Raw genomic sequence first — 19,319 nt, forward strand, 5'->3', positions numbered from 1 at the left:
GTTTGCACATCTCTGTTGCTTGTGGGGCTCGCACACAAGAATTTCACTCGCATGTGCTGTGCCAGTGTGCCTGCACATGTGATGTGACAATAAAAGTGATTTGATTTGATTTGAGCAGCCTTTGAATTGGGACAGCCTTCGTCGTGTCGCTGTGACGTAATCGGCCTTAAAAAATTTTATTTTATTTTTTAAATTTTTTACTTTATTTAACAAACAATGAGTATACAACATACGAACAGATGAAGTATACAACAGAACATGAACACAAAAAGCCAAGGGTAAAAGAAAAAGGTAACAATTATAAGATTCACATACATATATTGTTTTGAGAGGCTTTTTGTTGGTGGAGTCTGATATTGATTGTATGTACATTTCCACATCCTTAAAATAATGAAAGAAATATGGTGTTTTATTAGTAAACTTACATTTACGGATAAAAACTTTAGCTAAAAGTATTAACAAATTTATCATAAAAAACATTTCTCATACTTCTTGGGGAACTTAAAGAAACAGAATAAAACATTTTCCCATCGTAAAGAAAACTCCCTTAAAATATGGACAATAACAAACCTGCTAAATTCCTTCCAGAATCTCTGTGTAAAAGAACAGTACCAAAAAAGATGTGTCACAGTTTCTGGATGATCCCCACAGAAAGTACAATTAGTATTTATGTCCCTTTTAAATTTGACCATGTAGTGACTGGCTGGATAACATTTATGTAGAATTTTAAAAGAGACTTCTTTCACCTTATTTACAATCAAATATTTATGGGGGACCATCCAGACTGTCTTCCACTTGATATCTGGAACATATCGGTGCCAATAAGATGTTATATATGGGAGAGACATGATATCTTCTTGGAATAAACTACGTATTCTCTTATTGCTATTACCAAGTTCCTGTGAAAAGCAGATTTTTCCTGTTGGTGACTCAGCTGGATCAGGGAGAGTGACTGAGGTAGATATTGAGCTGTCAGTGTTTTTATATAACATTAAAGTCCCTGAGGGTATGGCACCAAGCACCATTGAGAATTCCTGAACACTGATTGGAAAATTATATAGTGCAATAAAGTCGTCGTATGTAAGTAGTTGTCCCTCTTTATTAACCAGCTGAGCCATCAATAGGATCCCATTCTGGATCCAAGTTTCCAGGAAAAGTGATTTATTTTTCTATAAAATATCTCTGTTGTTCCAGATAAGGTATTTGTGAGGTGAGAAGTTGTGTTTATAAATGAGGGTCCACGCTAAGAGGACCTGCTTATGGAAGGATGAAAGCTTTAAATCGGCCTTAAAATGCGGCCTTTAAGGCTGCAGACCCCAAATCCGGTCATTAGTGCTTCCTGGCTTGTGTAGTTACTAGGTAACAAAAGCTCAACACTGCCCCTAGCGTCCTGGAGCACTTCCGTTGTGTTTTGGAGTTTGCAGTTATTTATTTGTAAAAAATGTTTGGAATCATGTCTGATTTTCGTTCCACTTCTCACGTGTGCACCACTTTGTGTTGGTCTTTCACCTGGAATTCCAATAAAACTGATTCATGTTTGTGGCTGTAATGTGACAAAATGTGGGAATATTCAAGGGGGCTGAATACTTTTGCAAGCCACTGTATGCAATTTCAACAATGTTAAAGTGTTCGGTTAATGTTTTTGCTATAATTATTCTGCATGCATACTCTGACATGATGTGAGGATAGTCAGCACTACAACTACAGCACACACTTTAATCCGCTCGTGCTACACTGTCAGTGTGACAGTCCAACCAGATTAACACAGGTGATTAACAGGTGACACCCCCACCGGGATTCATTCTAACCAGATTAACATTTCCTGTTTCATGTTAAACACATCAGATACAACCGCTACAGCTGTCCATCTTTTTGTATGTACTACCCTCTTATAAACTAAGATATATATAAAATTTCATCAAGTCTATTTCTGCTATATTTAGAATGGTTTTATAAACTTATTCAAATAATCACATTGCTGACCATCCTGACATGACATAAAAGTGTCAAATAGGGGAACAAAAATACTAACAAAATATTCTAATAACACAGAAATAGAACCAACAGTTTGATTAATGGTTACTTTGAATTAATAATATTTAACCATAAGACGAAGTAAAAAGGCAACTCATAAGTCAAAAAAAATATACCACATTTAAGATAAATTACTTTGTTTATTTTCACCTTGGGAAGTCTGTATGTCTCAGTCTCAACGTAAGCTTCCTGGTTTTATTTGATACTCTCTTGTCCTGTGTGTGTTATGTTCAGTTTCCCCTGTGGTTAGTCTTTCTTAATTACCTGTGCCCATGGTTTCTGCAGCTGTGTTCCAGCTCCCTACTTACCTCATGTGTTTTAGAGTCCTCCGTTTCCCTCTGTTGTTCATCAGATTATCATCATAACTCTTCATGTCGTGTGGGCTCCAGTCTGTCAGTGTCTGTGTCAGTCTCTCAGTCAGTCAGCTTCAGGTAACTCTGCCTTGAGTTTTTGCTAAGCTTCCCAGTGCTAGCTAATAAAGCTGCATTTTGAATTTACCTCTGTCTAAGATATCCTGCATTTTTGGTCCCTCCAACTAATACACAGCACCCTATGACATGTGCACACTACAAACAAAAGTATCACAGAAAGTTCATTCTCTTCATCTGGACATAGCGTTTCATCATCATCAGGTGACTTCTTCAGTCTTAGTTGACTGCAGGTTTCCAACCTTATGAGCTTAATGAGTGAAATGTTCACCACTGACTAACAATGGGCTGAGATCAGTTTCATGATCATTAATATGAAAATGATGTCTGCACTCTGTGCTGGATGACACAGAGACGTGGAGTGTAGAGGAAATAAGATACACAAGTAACTAATTTCAACAATGTCAAGTATAATATAATATAATATAAACCAGAAATATATAATATTATATGTGTGTGCAGTGTATATAAAACTAAGATAGCTCATGTTTCATAAAAGTGTTGGTGTATGGGGTTACTAATGTCATAGCTGTGAGCTAGCACCACTGACCAACAATGGGCTGAGGTCAGTTTCATGATCATTACGTTTTGAAAATCAATCAAGATCTAAAAATATTACTAACAAATTACTCTATATACCAAAGTTTACAAGTTTTCAGAGACTATGTTTTCAAAGGCACGAGCAACAAAGAGGATTGCAGCAGATAATTGCAGGAAACCTTCAGCAAATGTGCACGAGGCCCAGTAGGGGGCACAGAACTCAAGCAAAACAGCTTCCTCCTAAAGTGCTTTGAGTGGATGGTAAAACTAGTGATGTACTATATAAATGTTAGTACAGTCAGGGGTAAGGGCAAAGCTGGTGGTTGTCCCACCCCTGCACCAAAGGAACCAATCAGGAGTAAAAATGGAAAACATATGGATCAATCATGTTGCTACGCTGATGCAAGATTTCATTGAGGGCAATCTTGGCTTATTGTATAGATAACATCAATCAAATGGTAAATGGACTGCTTCTTATGTAACGCTTTTCTACTCTGAGCACTTAAAGCGCTTGAAAGAATGAGAACATTTATTAGAATTAACATGAAGCTTCTGCTTTGTGGGATGATTGTGACGGCACGCATGAGGAGGAGAAGATGAGGGCTTTTGGCATTTTTATTTTTTACATTTTTTAAAAAAATATGAGATTCTACAGATGCACTTGTTACATACCTCCAGCCATAGAAATGCAGGCTCTGTCCTCATTCATTGGGTTGAAATTGGGTTCAAAATAAGTGCCTCTGAAAATATTAAGAGCCTCAGAATTTCTGATGATCATGTTGCTAGGCAACAAACAGGGAAAGGCTTTGCAAGAACTGACCAGGTTTGCTAGTGCTGGTTCTTGTTGAAGAAATATTTTCACTGATTACTGCCAATCTAAACAATAGAGAAGGTCACAGAATGGAAATAACATTTACACATTATGTGTGTAATATAATCATGAAGCATGAAAAAACATTTTTACTGATCACTGTCAACCTGAAGTGCAGATAAGTCATTGAAAAAAATAAATAGTATACATTAGATTATTCAAATAAATGTCTTTGTGACACTGTGGAGAATCAATGCATGTGATTATGTCAACCGATTTTAGACTGGAAGGTGCCAGTTTAGCTCAGTGGGCGAGCAGGCAAGTACATGCTGCATGAAGTAGAGGCCTGGGTTTGAGTCTAACCTGCACCCTTTGCTTCCTCACTTTCCTGTCTGTCTATCCAATAAAGAGCAAGCTAAGAAGATTGCACCCTGTCAGAAGCTTGTTTACAATTTTGACCTATATATGTACCTTGATTCAGTTTTTTCTTAATAAATCCAACAGTAACTATGTGAAATAATTAATATCAGTATATGATGTATGTGCTTTTTCACTTCATCTGTGTTCACCTCTTAATACTATGACCTGTGGTGCTCTCTAATAGATAATAACACAGTCTTTCTCCCTCAGTGAGCCTGTGTTTGGTTCCTTTACAGGTGAAAACTTCCTGATAATTTAAGAAGGTTACACAAATTTTCCATTAGGTTGTTGAACTTAGATTCTGTCTTTTTTTCATGACAGGAATCATTAACGAGCATGTGTGTCAAGCTGCCTGTTATTGTCCTGTGATTTCATTGGTTAGTCATATTGCTCTGAACTCTGCCATTAACTGCAAGAGAACGCATAAGTGAGAGGGCAGCTAAGCTGGCAACTAAAAGGCCATTTGGAGAGTCTGGGTCCCTCCACATTGCTGTAGCAACTACTCTGCTTCATTGTTACGTGAGGGAAGTTGGCCACACCTATCCAACTCTCTCACCCTTTCTCTACAGGCCCCTTCTACTGACCCTGGCACACACACACAAACACCATACCCAAGCTAAAAACAACCTTGCCCTGTAAAGGGTCGAGTAGCTCTCTACCTGCACTTGTGTAAGAATAACACACTCTGCATAAATGTGTTCTGGTTACTGAATAAGTGGTTGTGTTTAGTTTTATATTCAGCTGAGTGAATCACTGGTGGTGGTGTTTGAAGAGAACTGAAAGAGAAAAAGCTGAATTTAATGGAAAATTGGTTCCTCTATGGGGGTTTGTAACCTTTAAAGAACAGCAGAAACAACAGCTTGTTTTGTTCTTTCTTGTTTAGCAGTCAGATTTACTTACGACCATGTCTTTCTTATTAAAACGGAAAATACACCCATGAGCCTTTATACTGAGCTCCTCACATCTGTGGATATTGTGTAAATGTCAGTGTAGTCATTTTGGTCTGTACAGAGAACTGTAATGTTTTGGTTCAGATGGTTGTATGCAGGTTGAAATCCTTTAGCTAACAAAATGTTTAGGCTGTTAGATTTGGCCCACATCTTAGCCTCCATATCCTGTAAGTGCAACACAACATTATTACACTGGATTAGAATAGATTTGCCATATGAAAAGATACAAAGAGATACAATCTTGCCTTGTGGTGACAGTTGTCGTAATTTGGCAATACATAAATAAAATTGAATTGAATTGAACTTAATTTCTAAGACTGTAACATAACAATATCAAAGAATGCACACACACACACACACACACACACACACACACACACACACACTGAATTCAGTGAATTAATCTAAGCGTCATTAGTTTAAATTCATCTCTGCTACACTTGATGTTACCTAACTCTGCCCATGAACACAACAGCCACTATGCAGCAGTGCAACACAGTGCTTTACTGTAAATTCACCACAGTACTGCAAGCAAAGCTATTTGTCCCGCACTGAACTGCTGAGTGTTTTGAATAACATAATATATTTCAGTTTGTTTTGCAGGACATTTTACAATATAAAAAACACAGCATTACATTAGATTCATAGTTACTTTATGATTTAAAAAAGTATTTAAAAATGCATGGTCAGGCGCTTCCTGGTCTTGATGTCAGTGGCTTCTATCTCCTCCTTTGACCAGCTTATTATCTCAGCAGGGTATCTGATCACGGGCAGGGCGTAGGTGTTGATAGGCCGGATCTCATTGTTAACGTTTAGCTGACTGCTCAGGACTTGGCTGACCCTCTGCGGGTACTTGGTGGTTGCAGCTTACCTTGATCTTAGCCTCTAGCCTTCTCCATGGAGGGTACTGCCCCCTGTGGCCATTTAACTTTGTAGCCAAGCATCTCACTGATCACTGCTGCCATATTGTAGATCAGCTTGTTAGTCTCGGTATTGGTAGCTGTAGGTATCGTCCGTAGTGCTGTATTAATGTCATCTAGCAGACCTTCTGAGGGTACCCTATTAGAGCACTTCGCTCTTGCACTGCAGGCCTACTTGTTGTTCCTAGAGTATTTAAAAGTAGAATGGGAGGCAGAGCCTTCAGTTTTCAGGCCCCTCTTCTGTGGAACCAGCTTCCAGTTTGGATTCAGGAGACAGACACTATCTCTACTTTCAAGATTAGGCTTCAAACTTTCCTCTTTGCTAAAGCATATAGTTAGGGCTGGACCAGGTGACCCTGAATCCTCCCTTAGTTATGCTGCAATAGACGTAGGCTGCCGGGGATTCCCATGATGCATTGAGTTTTTCTTCTTCACTCACTATGTATTAACAGACCTCTCTGCATTGAATCATATCTGTTATTAACCTCTGTCTCTCTTCCACAGCATGTCTTTATCCTGTCTTCCTTCTCTCACCCCAAACAATCACAGCAGATGGCCCCGCCCCTCCCTGAGCCTGGTTCTGCCGGAGGTTTCTTCCTGTTAAAAGGGAGTTTTTCCTTCCCACTGTCACCAAAGTGCTTGCTCATAGGTGGTCACATGATTGTTGGGAATTTCTCTGTATCTATTATTGTAGGATCTACTGTACAATATAAAGTGCCTTGAGGCGACTGTTATTGTGATTTGGTGCTGTATAAATAGAATTGAATTGAATTACTTCACGCAGTCTTGGTAACCGGCCAGGTTTCAAGCTTGGCCATGATCCTACCTTTCAGGTCAGTTCCTCTCACACTCAATGATCCTTCTCCTCTTGCACTTGGGGCGTGGTACCCAATCTCAGGTGGGGGTGATGATATCTGCCACTGCCTTTTAGATCTTAGCTTTGAGGTGTTCGGGCATCCTCTGATAACACAGGATGCAGGTCGATTCACGCCATTTAAGCCATGCTGTGTTGACTCATAAGAGCACATCCGCGAGGGTCTCACTGTCCACGCAGACCATGGTATTCAGTGGTCTTCTTTAACTCCTGGCCATCGATCTGGATCAATCCCAGAGTTCGAGGGCCACATTTTAGGTACTCCAGCTTCTTGGTGTTCAGGTGCATTCCACTTTCTTCCAGCCAGTCCTTCTACTCCTGCAACTGCTCTTGGAGGGGCAGGTGGTCTGGGTCAGCAAATGCAACATCGTCAGCGTAAAGGAAGCTCCAGTGTATTCGTGATTGTAGGTCGGCCGTTGCTGTGTCCATGCAGAGGATGAACAGCAGGGGTGACAGGGCTGAACCTTGGTGGACGCCGATGGTGATGCTAAACGGTGACGAGGTACCTGCAGGGCATATGACTTTGCTGGTGACATTTTGGTAGAGTAGCTGCATCCATTGCACTTATTCTTCTGGGATGCTATGTGACCTAAGTGCTTTCCAGATAAGGATGTGTGGGACGTGGTCGAAAGCTTTCTCCAGGTCCAAGAATGCCACATGCGCCATCCCGTTCATCTCCCTGTGCTTTTCCATAAGCAGTCGAGCAGCATGAATGGCATCCGTGGTGCTGGAGCCCTTGACAAATCCACACTGGTTTGGGGTAAGCTCAACGATATCACGAAGGCATTTATTCAGGATTCGCTCAAAGATTTTCATTGCATGACAGAGTAGTCGAATCGACGCAGAGTTGGTGCACTGGCTGACATTCTCCTTGCCTTTCCAGATCGGCATGGTGGTGCTGGTTGTCCAGGCCTGGGAAGGCTTGTTCTCGGCTGCAATACGATTAAGGAGATCAGCTAGGAACGCATCTTCCATATTTTGGCTGGGATGTCATCTGGTCCGGTTGCCTTTCCATTCTTCATCTTCTTCAGTGCCTTCCGCACACAGGTACTGGGCGGGGAATGGGCGGGGGGACTTTGGATCGGCGGGTGTGGGAATTCCTGATTGGAGATGCCAGCAAGCATCTAAGATAATTTGAGATTTCCAGTTACAGATGGACAAAATGGTGATGGCCAACCAACCGGACATTTGTTAGCTAGAATCAAAATCAGTGACTTTTTGCCTGCCCAACAAATACTTTTAAGTATTAGAAGGCTCAGACAAATAAATTAAAGAGCCTTTAAAATTAGGAGAGAGTGGGGTGAGTTGTGCCAGTTTTTACTTACAGTGAGGCCATGACAGTAATGCTTCCAACTAAAACATGTACTTATATTTCAGGATGTTTCAGGATGTTGTGCATCCCTGGGAACAATCACTGTGGATCCAAAACAAAGTGGTCTTGTGGCACACCTTGCCCCCAGTGCGGGGTAAGTTATAAAAGCAAGTTGCGCCACATGAGCACATCCAAAGTCAATTTTATTAAACAAGGCCTAGCGCCACACGGCCACATGTTCAGAACAAAATGAAATTCAAATGAAGATGAAATGAATTGCAATTGTCTTCACAGATCTGGCCTACTTCATAACATCCCACTCTTTGATGCTACCCACTACCACCAAGTTTTTGTGATGTGGGTAGTGTTTTTATACACTAGGGATGACTCCATCATCATCTTCTTTGAAAGTGAAGCTGGGCTTTCCATTCACAGACCTATTACTACTTGACCTTAAAAACTTGCACCACTGTTGGAACCATCAACCATCTCAACCAATCCAGCGTAGTCGTAGGATTTGGCTTTGTTGCAATGAGGCTCTCTTCCTTGCAGGATGAGTAAAATGGTTGACTCTTCAAAAATGTGCAGTCGCATGACCAATTTCCTCTATGGCTTTGCAGAAACAAGACCACTTTCCCCTACACTTAAATACAGTAAAGTATTTTTAATTTGTAACTTCCCACTTCTGGTGCAGTTCCCACATAATCTCCTAAATAATTAACTAAATTCAATGAAAATGGAAATTACTTGCAGCCTTTAAAATGAGGTCTGCAGTGCTTTGAGAACTCATGTCAAAAATAACATGCTAGTCCTACGAGCAAACTTTTTTTCTTTTAAAAAAAGTGGAGTCCTTGACGTCTCACAATAATAAAACCAGGGTAGAGCCAGCTCATTCCTCATTAGAGCCACTTGGTGGCAGTGTTGCTTCACAAACATGTAGCCATTGTTCTTCAGATTGTGTCAGCTTGGCTCTAACAGACCTGCTGATAAAACCTTAAAGCGTTGGTCGGTGTGTTAGGAAATACAAAGGTCTAAATCTAAAATTAGATAGCCAATCATACAAGTAACACGCAGGCTGTGGTTGCACATGTTAGCATAGATAAACACACTTTGCGTAACTTTAACATTTTAATTGTTGGTTGCCTTGGCTCTGCTACTAAGACCTATGAAATGACCCCATTTTAACTAAGCTGAAGAAAGTACAGCAAACAATTTGAAATAAACATTTTATTAGTGACAGTGAATATCTGGCATTGGTAAAATACACATAGTACTGCATGAAAAATAATAAACATAAAAATGTCTTTGCTTAAACAATAAAGTTTGCTTAGTTTTTGCGTTCCAGAGTGGCTAAGGTGATCCTTACAACAAGCTCTGTGATTTTAGCTGCGAAATCTTCTGAATTCTTGGATTTTCTAGAGAGTCTTAAGGAGATGCTTAAAGACAACGCAAGCTGACTAGAGTGCTACTCAAATCACATCCAAATAACCTGAAATCATTCACTCATTGACCAAAAATGATGCTTCACACACCAAGAATAAAGTCAGCTAAAGTCAGCTAGTCAGCTAAATCTTGCTAATCTTGTTATAGCTTTAGGTAAAAAGCTGCTACATAACAGTACCCTGTGCATCACATAACACTCAAAGGTGTACAAAACACATAGCAATCATCTAATGTTAAACAAGAAAACCACGGTGCTATTAGAGTCTTACATTTATGCTTTGTGAACACAGAGACGTGTAAAATAAAAGGTTATTAGTTCAGTTATCAGTAATGTTTGTTATGAGCTGCCATCGCTTGAGCTCAAACACCAGAGCTCAAAAAGAGGACACTACCAGAGTAAACCAGTAGTTAAGCGTGGTTTTGTGTATTAGTAATAGCAGCCATTCCTATGTGACACATGCAAAACGTGCATCGCAGAAAGAGTGCTGAAGACAGCAGAGGGCACTGGAGCTTGTGCAGCTTTGTACACTTACACTGAAAGGCGAGACCAGCTTTAATTCACAGTTTAAACAAAGGATCAAAGGAAATCCATAATAATTCAGACATAACTCATAACTGCTGCATATCTGGACCATGGCAGTGAAAAAATGAAATTCAAAAGTGTGATTATATAATTTAAGGGAGTTTGTTGCAGCTGAGACTGAGTGTTTTTCCTCCTAAATCTCCTGCTGACTGTCAGTGTGCTCCACAGGTGCCACTCTAATGATGGCACCTGGGGGTGCTGATGTATACTGAGTATACGTCAAAGTACTTGTACTTTTTCTTAAAGTATGTATTTGTAACTTTCCAAAGCATGAAATTTAAACAATAATGTGGCCCTAATGCAACGACTGTTAAAGGGCAGACTGCCTCCTACATCTGTGCAACACTGAGACTAGAAAGGCCAACAGTTAACGTCTGAATCTTATGGACGTTTCAACAAATTAATCTTAAGTCAAAAACAGGCGAAGCTATGAAATCAGGTTTTGCACGTTCCAATTCGATCGTTTTCTGCTTATTCAAATACGGATCTTCCTCCATTGCAGGGACGAACGGATGTCTTTATGAACCGAGCTGCAGGTGAAAGTAAGCACTGTATGTTCTTGGCGGTGACAGAATTTGAACATCACATTTATTCATGCTAGGCACTATCATGATTGAGACTTTTTTGGAGATCTGGAGATTTTACCTGTATGATTATTGGTGACTGTGCCTCACACTTTAATGAAGAGAATCTGAATGTGTGCGGTCCAACTGGGCCGTGCACATTCAGATCGTGGAACCATGCAACCCTACGGGCTGAAATATTTTTAAGGACAAAGGTATTCAAGCTTTTTTGTGTGATTGCAAAGTGACAGTAAGGTGACGCATCCAGTCTTTGAAGGAACACAACAAAGCCTCTAACTCTCACGTTCTGGCTGGTGAGAAAGAAATGTTGAGGATGTCCATGTGACAGAACATGAGCTTTCTTCTCTCCTTCATGTGCACGTACACAAAAACACAGACATATGCACTCTTGGCTTTGAAATTGCTCGTACAATGCTAAAAATCTGTACAATATTTAAATACTGTATTTACAGAAATAAATACACTGTTGTTTGCCTCAACTGGCCTGCTGCACCTTATACGTGCAATCAAAGAGGTCGAGTGGGCGGGGTCATTCTTTCCACAGCTGATAATCAGAAGCAAAAACTAATAAAGGCCACAGTTAAGCAGATTGATGGTTGTTCTTTCTTTAGGATTGAGCTTGCAGCACATTTCACATTACTGGAATCAGATATAACACTGGATTACATCAAAGGGCCAAGCTGGTGCATTTGCATGATTCAGCCTAATGGTAAAGTGGCTATATACTTTATAAATATACTACTATAAATGTAGTTGCAATAGAATCACCACACCTTCAGCCTTTACACGGGTTCCCTTCGTCTGTGTAGTACTGGGTCTAAAGGCTTGATCATGAAACCAAAGCATGAAGAGGACAGCATGTTTTTCCTGGTAGAAGAAGCTTTCCACTCCAGCGGTGGACAAAGGCTAATAAAAGTTGAAAAAATCAGCAACCTCGGTTGAGTAAAAACCCATATTTCTACAGATGGTACAGTGACTACCATGAGTGCACCAAACCCTACATGAGGCTGTAAACATAAAGTATGTTGCTACAGGCGAAGCACAAATATGATCTCTTATGTATGTAAGTATTAAATGTCTATGCAGGATGTAAAACACGTGTTTCATAGATTGTAATAATGAAATCTATGAATGAATGAGCCTGACAGTGAGAGTCCGCCTATGCTGGAAGCTGAATTCAATCTAAAAATATGAACTACTCTCACATCTCCTATTAATGGAAAAAAGAGCAAAATGACTCAAATTAATATTTTTGCGTGCGTTCTCAACGCATTAAGAATGATATAGTGTATATTTGTAACTTTAGTTTTGGTAAATGTTAGCGAGTCAGCGTGGTTTCACTTGTAGCGGCTACCCAAAGATGTCACAGCGTTAACACTTTGCATCAATCCTCCATAGCTGAACATTTTTACATAGTAATGCTAGTTATTTTTAAGCTAGCAATCTCACAAATGGAAGATGACTGCAAGTCGTCCATTTGGCAGACTGGCCATGTATAAGGAAAACTGTGTGTTTTGCCCTCGAGGGAACCATTCAAAGGGCTGAATATTGCAGAACTACTAACATGACACGAGTTTATATAGAAGAACATTAAGATATTTTTGTGTAGCTCTTCTGAGGATGTTTACTGACCCTTTCATAGTCTCAGAACAGAACAACAACAAACAAAGATGAATTCACTGTATGTGTTCCTCTCTGTGCCAGAGGCAGTAGATCTGCATAACATAGATTAAAGTATGGAGAAGCTTCTGTCAGGAGCTTTTAAGCCTCATCACTGGGTTCAGGGGTTTCCTTGGAGGGAATGACCACTAGAATGCTGCTTATCCACGAAACCTGACAGATGTGGTGAAGTGACGAACCTAAAACATACTAAGCTCTCATTAGTGCCTCTCTTACCTCGATGATACGCGGATTCTAAAGCTGAATGTCTGAGTTTAAGTTAAGTTTGCACACATCATCACTTTAGTGCTTAAATGAAGAGCGACTGAACCTTCCCGGTACACGCCCCTACAGGTGTGTGTTTGTATGTATGTGTAAGCTGTTAGCGTCCGTCTCCACAGCTCCGGACTGGAGCACGACTTCTCTTTTGATACTTAATGGCTTAGGAAATCAATGCTAGCTTTGACAGTGCGTCCGGTAGACACGTCCACTGCCATGGCTCGGATCTCCGTGTCGCCGAACTGCATGAGCGTCTGGATCTCTCGGCGTGCCGCTGTACTTTCTGTTCCGCTCACGTCTAAGCGCAGTGTCCCACACTTCCTGACACCGGGCTCGCTGATGAAGCTCGCATTCTCCTTCTCAGAGCAGTAAACATGGATGACAATAACCTGCTGGGAAGGTTTAGCCGGCGTGTAGCTCCGCTTGACCATCTCGCCAAGCGCCACAGACTGGTCCGCAGCTATGAAGGTGTCGAAGACGTCCGTGCACCAGCGCGTTCCATCTTTAACTAGCAGCTTCTCCGGTGGGTGCTTCCCCTCCACAAAACGATTGAGGACACCAACCCCGTATGTGAGTGGCGAGCGGCGGACTTTAATCACACTGGGGTCCAGGCCAAACAGAACAGCGCCTTTCAGGATGGTTAGGCCAACGTCATGGGGAATGATAATGCGGCTGCGGCCCTGAAGCATGTTCTGGACAGCTTGCTGCAGCAAGGGAGACTCGGCAAAACCTCCCACTAAAAACAGGAACTTGATGTCACTGACTTCTGGCTTCTCGAAGAGCTCAGCTGCAGGAGAAACACAGAAATGCCTTTTATTCATACCCAGTGAGTGCACTGATACACAGCTGTTTATATCTTCCTTTCACTGATAAACAGCTGAATTTGAATTTTATGACCACCACCAGTCTCTGAGCCTGGTTCTGAAGGACGCCTTATTCTCCTCCCACTGTTGCTCATGTGATTGTTGGGCTTTTCTGTGTATTGCACGGGGTTAACCTTTCAATATAAAGCACCTCAAGGCAACTGTTGTGATTTGGCGTTATGTAAATGAATCGAATTGAACCTGTCACCAAAATAACATGGTTTATGAGGCTTGGCCTTGCTGTTCTACAGATCCTCATCATCTGGCCATAGCAGGTTTCCTCTTGTAAAAGTCTTCATGCTTTCCCATTTCTAGAGAATCCTTCCAATCAGATAATCGATGTTATTATCTCTCAGTGTTTTCGCTCATCAGTGCGATTCATACACACGATGATGGCAGGAAGTTGTCACGCAAGGCTGAAAAAACAGGACTTACTCATTTTAAATTGGTTCTAACACGGGAGCAAGAATACAATTACCCGTTTTGGTGTTTAAACTTCATTAAGGTTTGTGGATTTCCTTTGATGTCTTTCTTGAGACAACGTATGGATATTAGGCAGATTGTTTATTAGATTCCTCACTTTGGGGCTTAATGAACGGACAGAGAGCAGGTCTCTCCCACGTTAGCTTCTCTTCTTTGGCGTCCTGTTAAATCCAGAATTGAATTCAAACTCGTTCTCCTCACATACAAGTGCATGTGCCGCAGGTTTCTTCCTGTTTAAAGGAAGTTTTTCCTTCCCACTGATGCCAAATGCTTGCTCGTGGAGGATTGTCTAACTGCTGGGTTTCTCTCCACTACTGTAACATATTTACAATTTGAGGCAGCTGTTGATGTGAGTTAGCACTTTATACATTAAACTGAATTAAATTCAGTTGTAGCACTGTCTTTGCAGTGTTTTCAAATGCGTTACAAATGTCACAGAAAAACAGGGGTTTTATTTTATTTATGTTATGCTATAATAAATTGCTATAATCACTATCTGTATTGAAGCAGGCCCATCCATCCTTAAGAAATGTTACCTACTTTCATGTGGTTGAGCAAACTGTGGATTATCTAGGCCAGGCAACGCCAGGCCTCGAGTGCCGGTGTCCTGCAGGTTTTAGATCTCACCCTGGGTCAACACACCTGAATCAAATGATTAGTTCATTACCAGGCCTCTGGAGAACTTCAAGACATGTTGAGGAGATAATTTAGCCATTTGAATCAGCTGTGTTTGATCAAGGACACATCTAAAACCTGCAGGACACCGGCACTCGAGGCCTGGAGTTGCCCACCCCTGATCTAGGCTGTCTGGAGTTAGGGAGTGACCAACCCTGTCAGTTTGAAACTGAGCAACAACAACACATTGAACAGAATGTTACTGATCCCAGTGAAGATTTTTGACACTCATTGTTCAATACTTATACGATCTTTTGTACACGTAAGGGTCATTTTTCCCATTAGTTACTTGAGAGTAGTGGCACAGTGACTAAAGGTTGTCTTAAAAGTTGCATTGCAGTTTTAATGTATTATTATTAGCAATACAACTACTATTATTTACTTTGCAACTTGCTTGACTCTAAGGTGAGCGATATGTGTTTATGCAGGTGTTATAATGTAGCTTACTGAGATGTTGGATGATGTGGTCTATGGTGGGCTTAAAGAGGGAGTTCATAGCATCTGGATTCATCCGCAGCATCCCCTGAGATGACCACTTCACAAAGTCCACACTGGAAAGAGAGGAGAACATCTGTTACATACACTGTATTCATTTCAGTTCACAGGCAGATCATTAGTTAGTTACAATAAATTATCAAATCAAAACATCACTGAACTGTCAAATTTCACAAAATGGCAAAGACTCATATTTATAAATGACAGCACAAAATGTAACTAATGATACAACTGAACTGTTGTTCACTTTATTCTCATCCAGATACAACATGTTTGTTACAAATGGGACTAAAAATGCAAGAGTTTAACTGTTTATTAATGCAAGTCAGAGATAGAAATCAAAAAAAGACTTTTGCTTCAGGTGATGGTCCAGAAAATGAAAGCATCTCTTAGGCTCTTAACATGTTAGCACAGCCTACAGACAGCCACTAGCTACAGCAGTATGAAAAAGTAATTGCCCCCGAAACCTAATAAATGATTAGGCCACCCTGACAGCAACAACTGCAACCAAGCGTTTCTGCTAACTGGCTGTTACAGTGCTGTGGAGGGTTGTCGAGGTCGCCTTGTCAAGGTCATGTCACAGCATCTCCATCAGATTCAGGTCAGGACTTTGACTAGGCCACTCCAAAGTCTTCATCTTGTTTTCCTTGAAACATTCAGAGGTGGACCCGCTGGTGTGTTGCGGATCATCGTCCTGCTGCAGAACCCAAGTGTGCTTCAGCTTGAGGTCTTGATGGCTGGACAGTCTCCTTGAGGGTGTTTTGGTAGATGGCAGAATTTATGGTTCCATTTACCACAGCAAGTCTTTGGGTCCTGAGGCAGCAGGACGGCCCCAGAGCATCACACTACCACCACCTTATTTTACTGCTGGCAACATGTTGCTTTTCCCAAAAGTCTTGGGACTCATCAAGATGATTCAAGATCAAGAAACTGAGAGGGGTCTTTATGTTCCTGTTGCTCGGCAGTGGTTTGGAACTCATTTTTTGCCCAGTGTCTTTCTTATGGTGGAGTCATGAACTCTGACCTTAACTGAGGCAAGTAAGCCCTGTGGTTCTTTGGATGTTGTTTTGGGGTTCAGTGACCTCTTGCAAGAGTTGTTGTTGTGCTCTTGGGGTCATTTTGGTTGGCCAGCCACTCCAGGGAAAGTTCACCACTGTTCCGTGTTTTCGTCATTTGTGGATAATATCTGTCATTTTTGGTTCGCTGGAGTTCTACAGCTTTAGAATGGCTTTATAACATTTTGCAGACAGAGATTTCAGTTACTTTGTTTCTCATTTGTCCCTGAGTTTCCTTGGATTGCGTCATGTGTCTGGCTTTTGAGGATCTTTTGGTCTACTCCACTTTGTCAGGCAGGTCCTATTTAAGTGGTTTATTGAGAACAGGTGTGGCAGAAATCAGGCCTGGCGGTTGCTAGAGTAATTCAACTGAATAAAGGGGACAAACACTTTTCACACTTTTAAAATTTCATCTTAGTCAAGATGTTGACAAGCTAAAAAAAACTAATATGTGCCTAATCTGTCTTGATGGATGCTCAATCATCCAGGTCAGTAAATCCCAAAAGGCAGCTCATCTGGACTTAGCGTTTAGAATGGTACTGAGGAACTGGCCTCCCAGCCCATTGTTCATCAGTGGGCTAGGAGATGTCCCCTGATGTCCTGTTCATAAGGTTGGAAACCTGCAGTCAGCTGAGACTGAAGAAGCCCCCTGATGATAATGAAACGTTTCTGAAAACGTCCAGATGAACAGAATCAACCTTTTGGATCATGTACAGAATCAAATGTGATCAAGAAATATTGCAACATGAAATCACAGAGTCAATATAATTCAGATTAAATCTGTATCAAAAGCAAACGAGCGCATCTTTTTGGTGTCAGGATTATAGAGACGCTCATGTCAGTCCAGGATTGGGTTTTCTGTTTACACTCACTTGCTTTTGCGCAGAGCATGTTCCACACTGTGGCCCCTGAACTTCTTGTAGTAGTCAATGAAGGAGAAGGGCAGGTTAATATTGAGAGGATTGGTTCTGTCAGGGGCTGCAGCTCTCTTTCGAGACTCAAATGCAATCATCAGATCCACCCACGCAGCTGGCCTCTTTATCTTAAATTGGTCAATGAAATCTTGGCCAAAGATCTTACACAGCAGCTTCTCAAATTCATAGTCAATCCCAATGGACCCATAGGGGCCACCTGAGAAAACAGACAGCTGTGAGTCACATGAACACGGTCTGATGCTTTAGCAAAGTGTTACGCTACACGTGCTGTACCCGAAGCCTTGTAGAGCTCTTTCAGATGTCCTTCTGGAAGACGGATCTGATGGACAGTCAGGTCAACTGTTCCTCCACCACAGTCCACCACCACATATCGGTCACCTGTGCAGAGAAGTGAGCAGGTGAGAAGCGTGGCATGAGACAAAGTGCATGCACTGTGTTGTTTACAGGAACATGACTTTGTCTGGCACTCCTGCTTCTGGAGTGAGGCCACAGAGAGCACTGCTGACCTGATCCTTGTAAACTCAGTTCTAAGGCAGTGTAGAAGGAAGCAAACCACTCAGGACAGGTGGAGCTAACAGGTTTAATAGCCTCTATTAACCCTGTAAGACCCATCACAAAATAGCCAGAAAATTCAGATTTTTTAGAACTGAGATGTTTATGAACCCTTATAACAAAATCCACAAAATGTGTTTATTGCTTTATCATGTTGTGTTTGATAGATTTTTATTATGTGTATGTTTTGTATTGCATTTGATACATTGAGTGTTTTTGACAACTGTTTGATAACAACGATGTTAATTTTAGACAAAAAAAGAGTTTTGTCCATAACATTTTGAAATGATGGCAAATATTGATCATGTTGATGCAGGTCTCAGAAACTCATGTATCAAATATGATACAAAAAGTTTATATGTATCCATGTTGAAAGCAATAATTATAGTCTTTGTATTAAAGTCAGTCTTCAATTTTTAGTTAGAACTTTTAAAGATGAAGGGTGTGTAACAGCACAGCCACTCGGCTGTGACATGGGAACAGCACAGAAACCACAGCTCCCGTGGTTATTAAAGCTCGCTAGCAGGACGGCGTTTAGCAGACTGATACTGTCAGCTGCAGGTAAGCATTTGTCCAGTGTTCAAGAGCAGAGATGCTAATGAGCTATCAAGCCTGTAAAGCAGGGTTTCCAGTGGTTTGTGCTGTGATTGGTTGTTTGCTAACCAGTCAAATGGTTTATGTGTTAATTTAGCAGAGCTGCACATGTGCCGCTGATGGGTATCCCGAATAAGCCTTAAAACCTCTTCAGCTGGGCTCTTTTCCCACCTAAAAGGAAAGGTTTGTAAAATAAATGAGCTCAGTTTAAAGTGGCTCTAAAACCACATGTGTGTGTTGAAGGAACAGAAACTAATTTTATAGGGAGGCTGTAATATCCTGTCAGGTGACTGTTTATTCTGATATGACCAACAACATAACAACCAACCACAGCAATGCGTCCCTCTGGCTGATCCAGCCTTTCCCAGTTAGTGCAATCAAATGAACTTATTTAGCAAACTGCATCAGTGTTATTTGGCTCCATGCTGGACACACATCCCCGCTGTGGTTGTGTCAGAAGGGTAAGAAACTGCCAAATCAAATGTGTGGCCCTACCTTCTGCCAAGCCAGCAGCTGAACGATGCTTAAACTATGTCGGTGTTTCTGAACACTTGAGTTTTTTTATTTCTTTATACGTTTGGTGCCAATTCTCTAAATATTAGGTTTATGATGCTGGTTTCTTAATCGGCATCATAATCTCTTAATCTATGACAGGATGACAGTACATGAAAGAGCCAAAGGAGGCAGCCTAAAGTAAAAGAGAACAGATGAGTAAAAGAAGAGAGAGACTCTACCTTCTTCCAGCTCCGACCAAAGCTCCCCTATGACATTTTCCACCAAAAACGTGCGACTCTGCCGGTTGCGCCGTACATGCTCCTTAGCTGCTTGTT

The 19,319-nt window shown here is 41.2% G+C and overlaps 1 protein-coding gene across 8 annotated transcripts in view; it reads right to left on the bottom strand.

Annotated features, from left to right (window-relative positions):
* Window positions 1–9,501: 9,501 nt before the first annotated feature.
* Window positions 9,502–19,319, bottom strand: part of hspa12a (heat shock protein family A (Hsp70) member 12A) — a 373,254-nt gene continuing 363,436 nt past the window's right edge. For 5 of the 8 annotated variants that reach the window (XM_086258187.1, XM_086258183.1, XM_086258181.1 and 2 more), the window contains 5 exons: window positions 19,224–19,313; window positions 17,617–17,721; window positions 17,281–17,539; window positions 15,306–15,409; window positions 9,502–13,624 (listed from right to left, as the gene is read on the bottom strand). In XM_086258187.1, the coding sequence (XP_086114313.1) occupies window positions 12,993–13,624; window positions 15,306–15,409; window positions 17,281–17,539; window positions 17,617–17,721; window positions 19,224–19,313 (1,190 nt within the window). In that variant the 3' untranslated portion in view covers window positions 9,502–12,992. The remainder of the gene's footprint in view (window positions 13,625–15,305; window positions 15,410–17,280; window positions 17,540–17,616; window positions 17,722–19,223; window positions 19,314–19,319) is intronic. The other 3 variants (XM_086258184.1, XM_086258182.1, XM_086258189.1) reach the window with 2 other exon arrangements.

This window comes from Aulonocara sp. 'chitande type north' Nkhata Bay, linkage group LG13, assembly GCF_057382095.1.
Source record: "Aulonocara sp. 'chitande type north' Nkhata Bay isolate Kocher_YH1m ecotype deep benthic linkage group LG13, A_spYH_male_GT1.1, whole genome shotgun sequence".
NCBI classification, from domain to species: domain Eukaryota; kingdom Metazoa; phylum Chordata; class Actinopteri; order Cichliformes; family Cichlidae; genus Aulonocara; species Aulonocara sp. 'chitande type north' Nkhata Bay.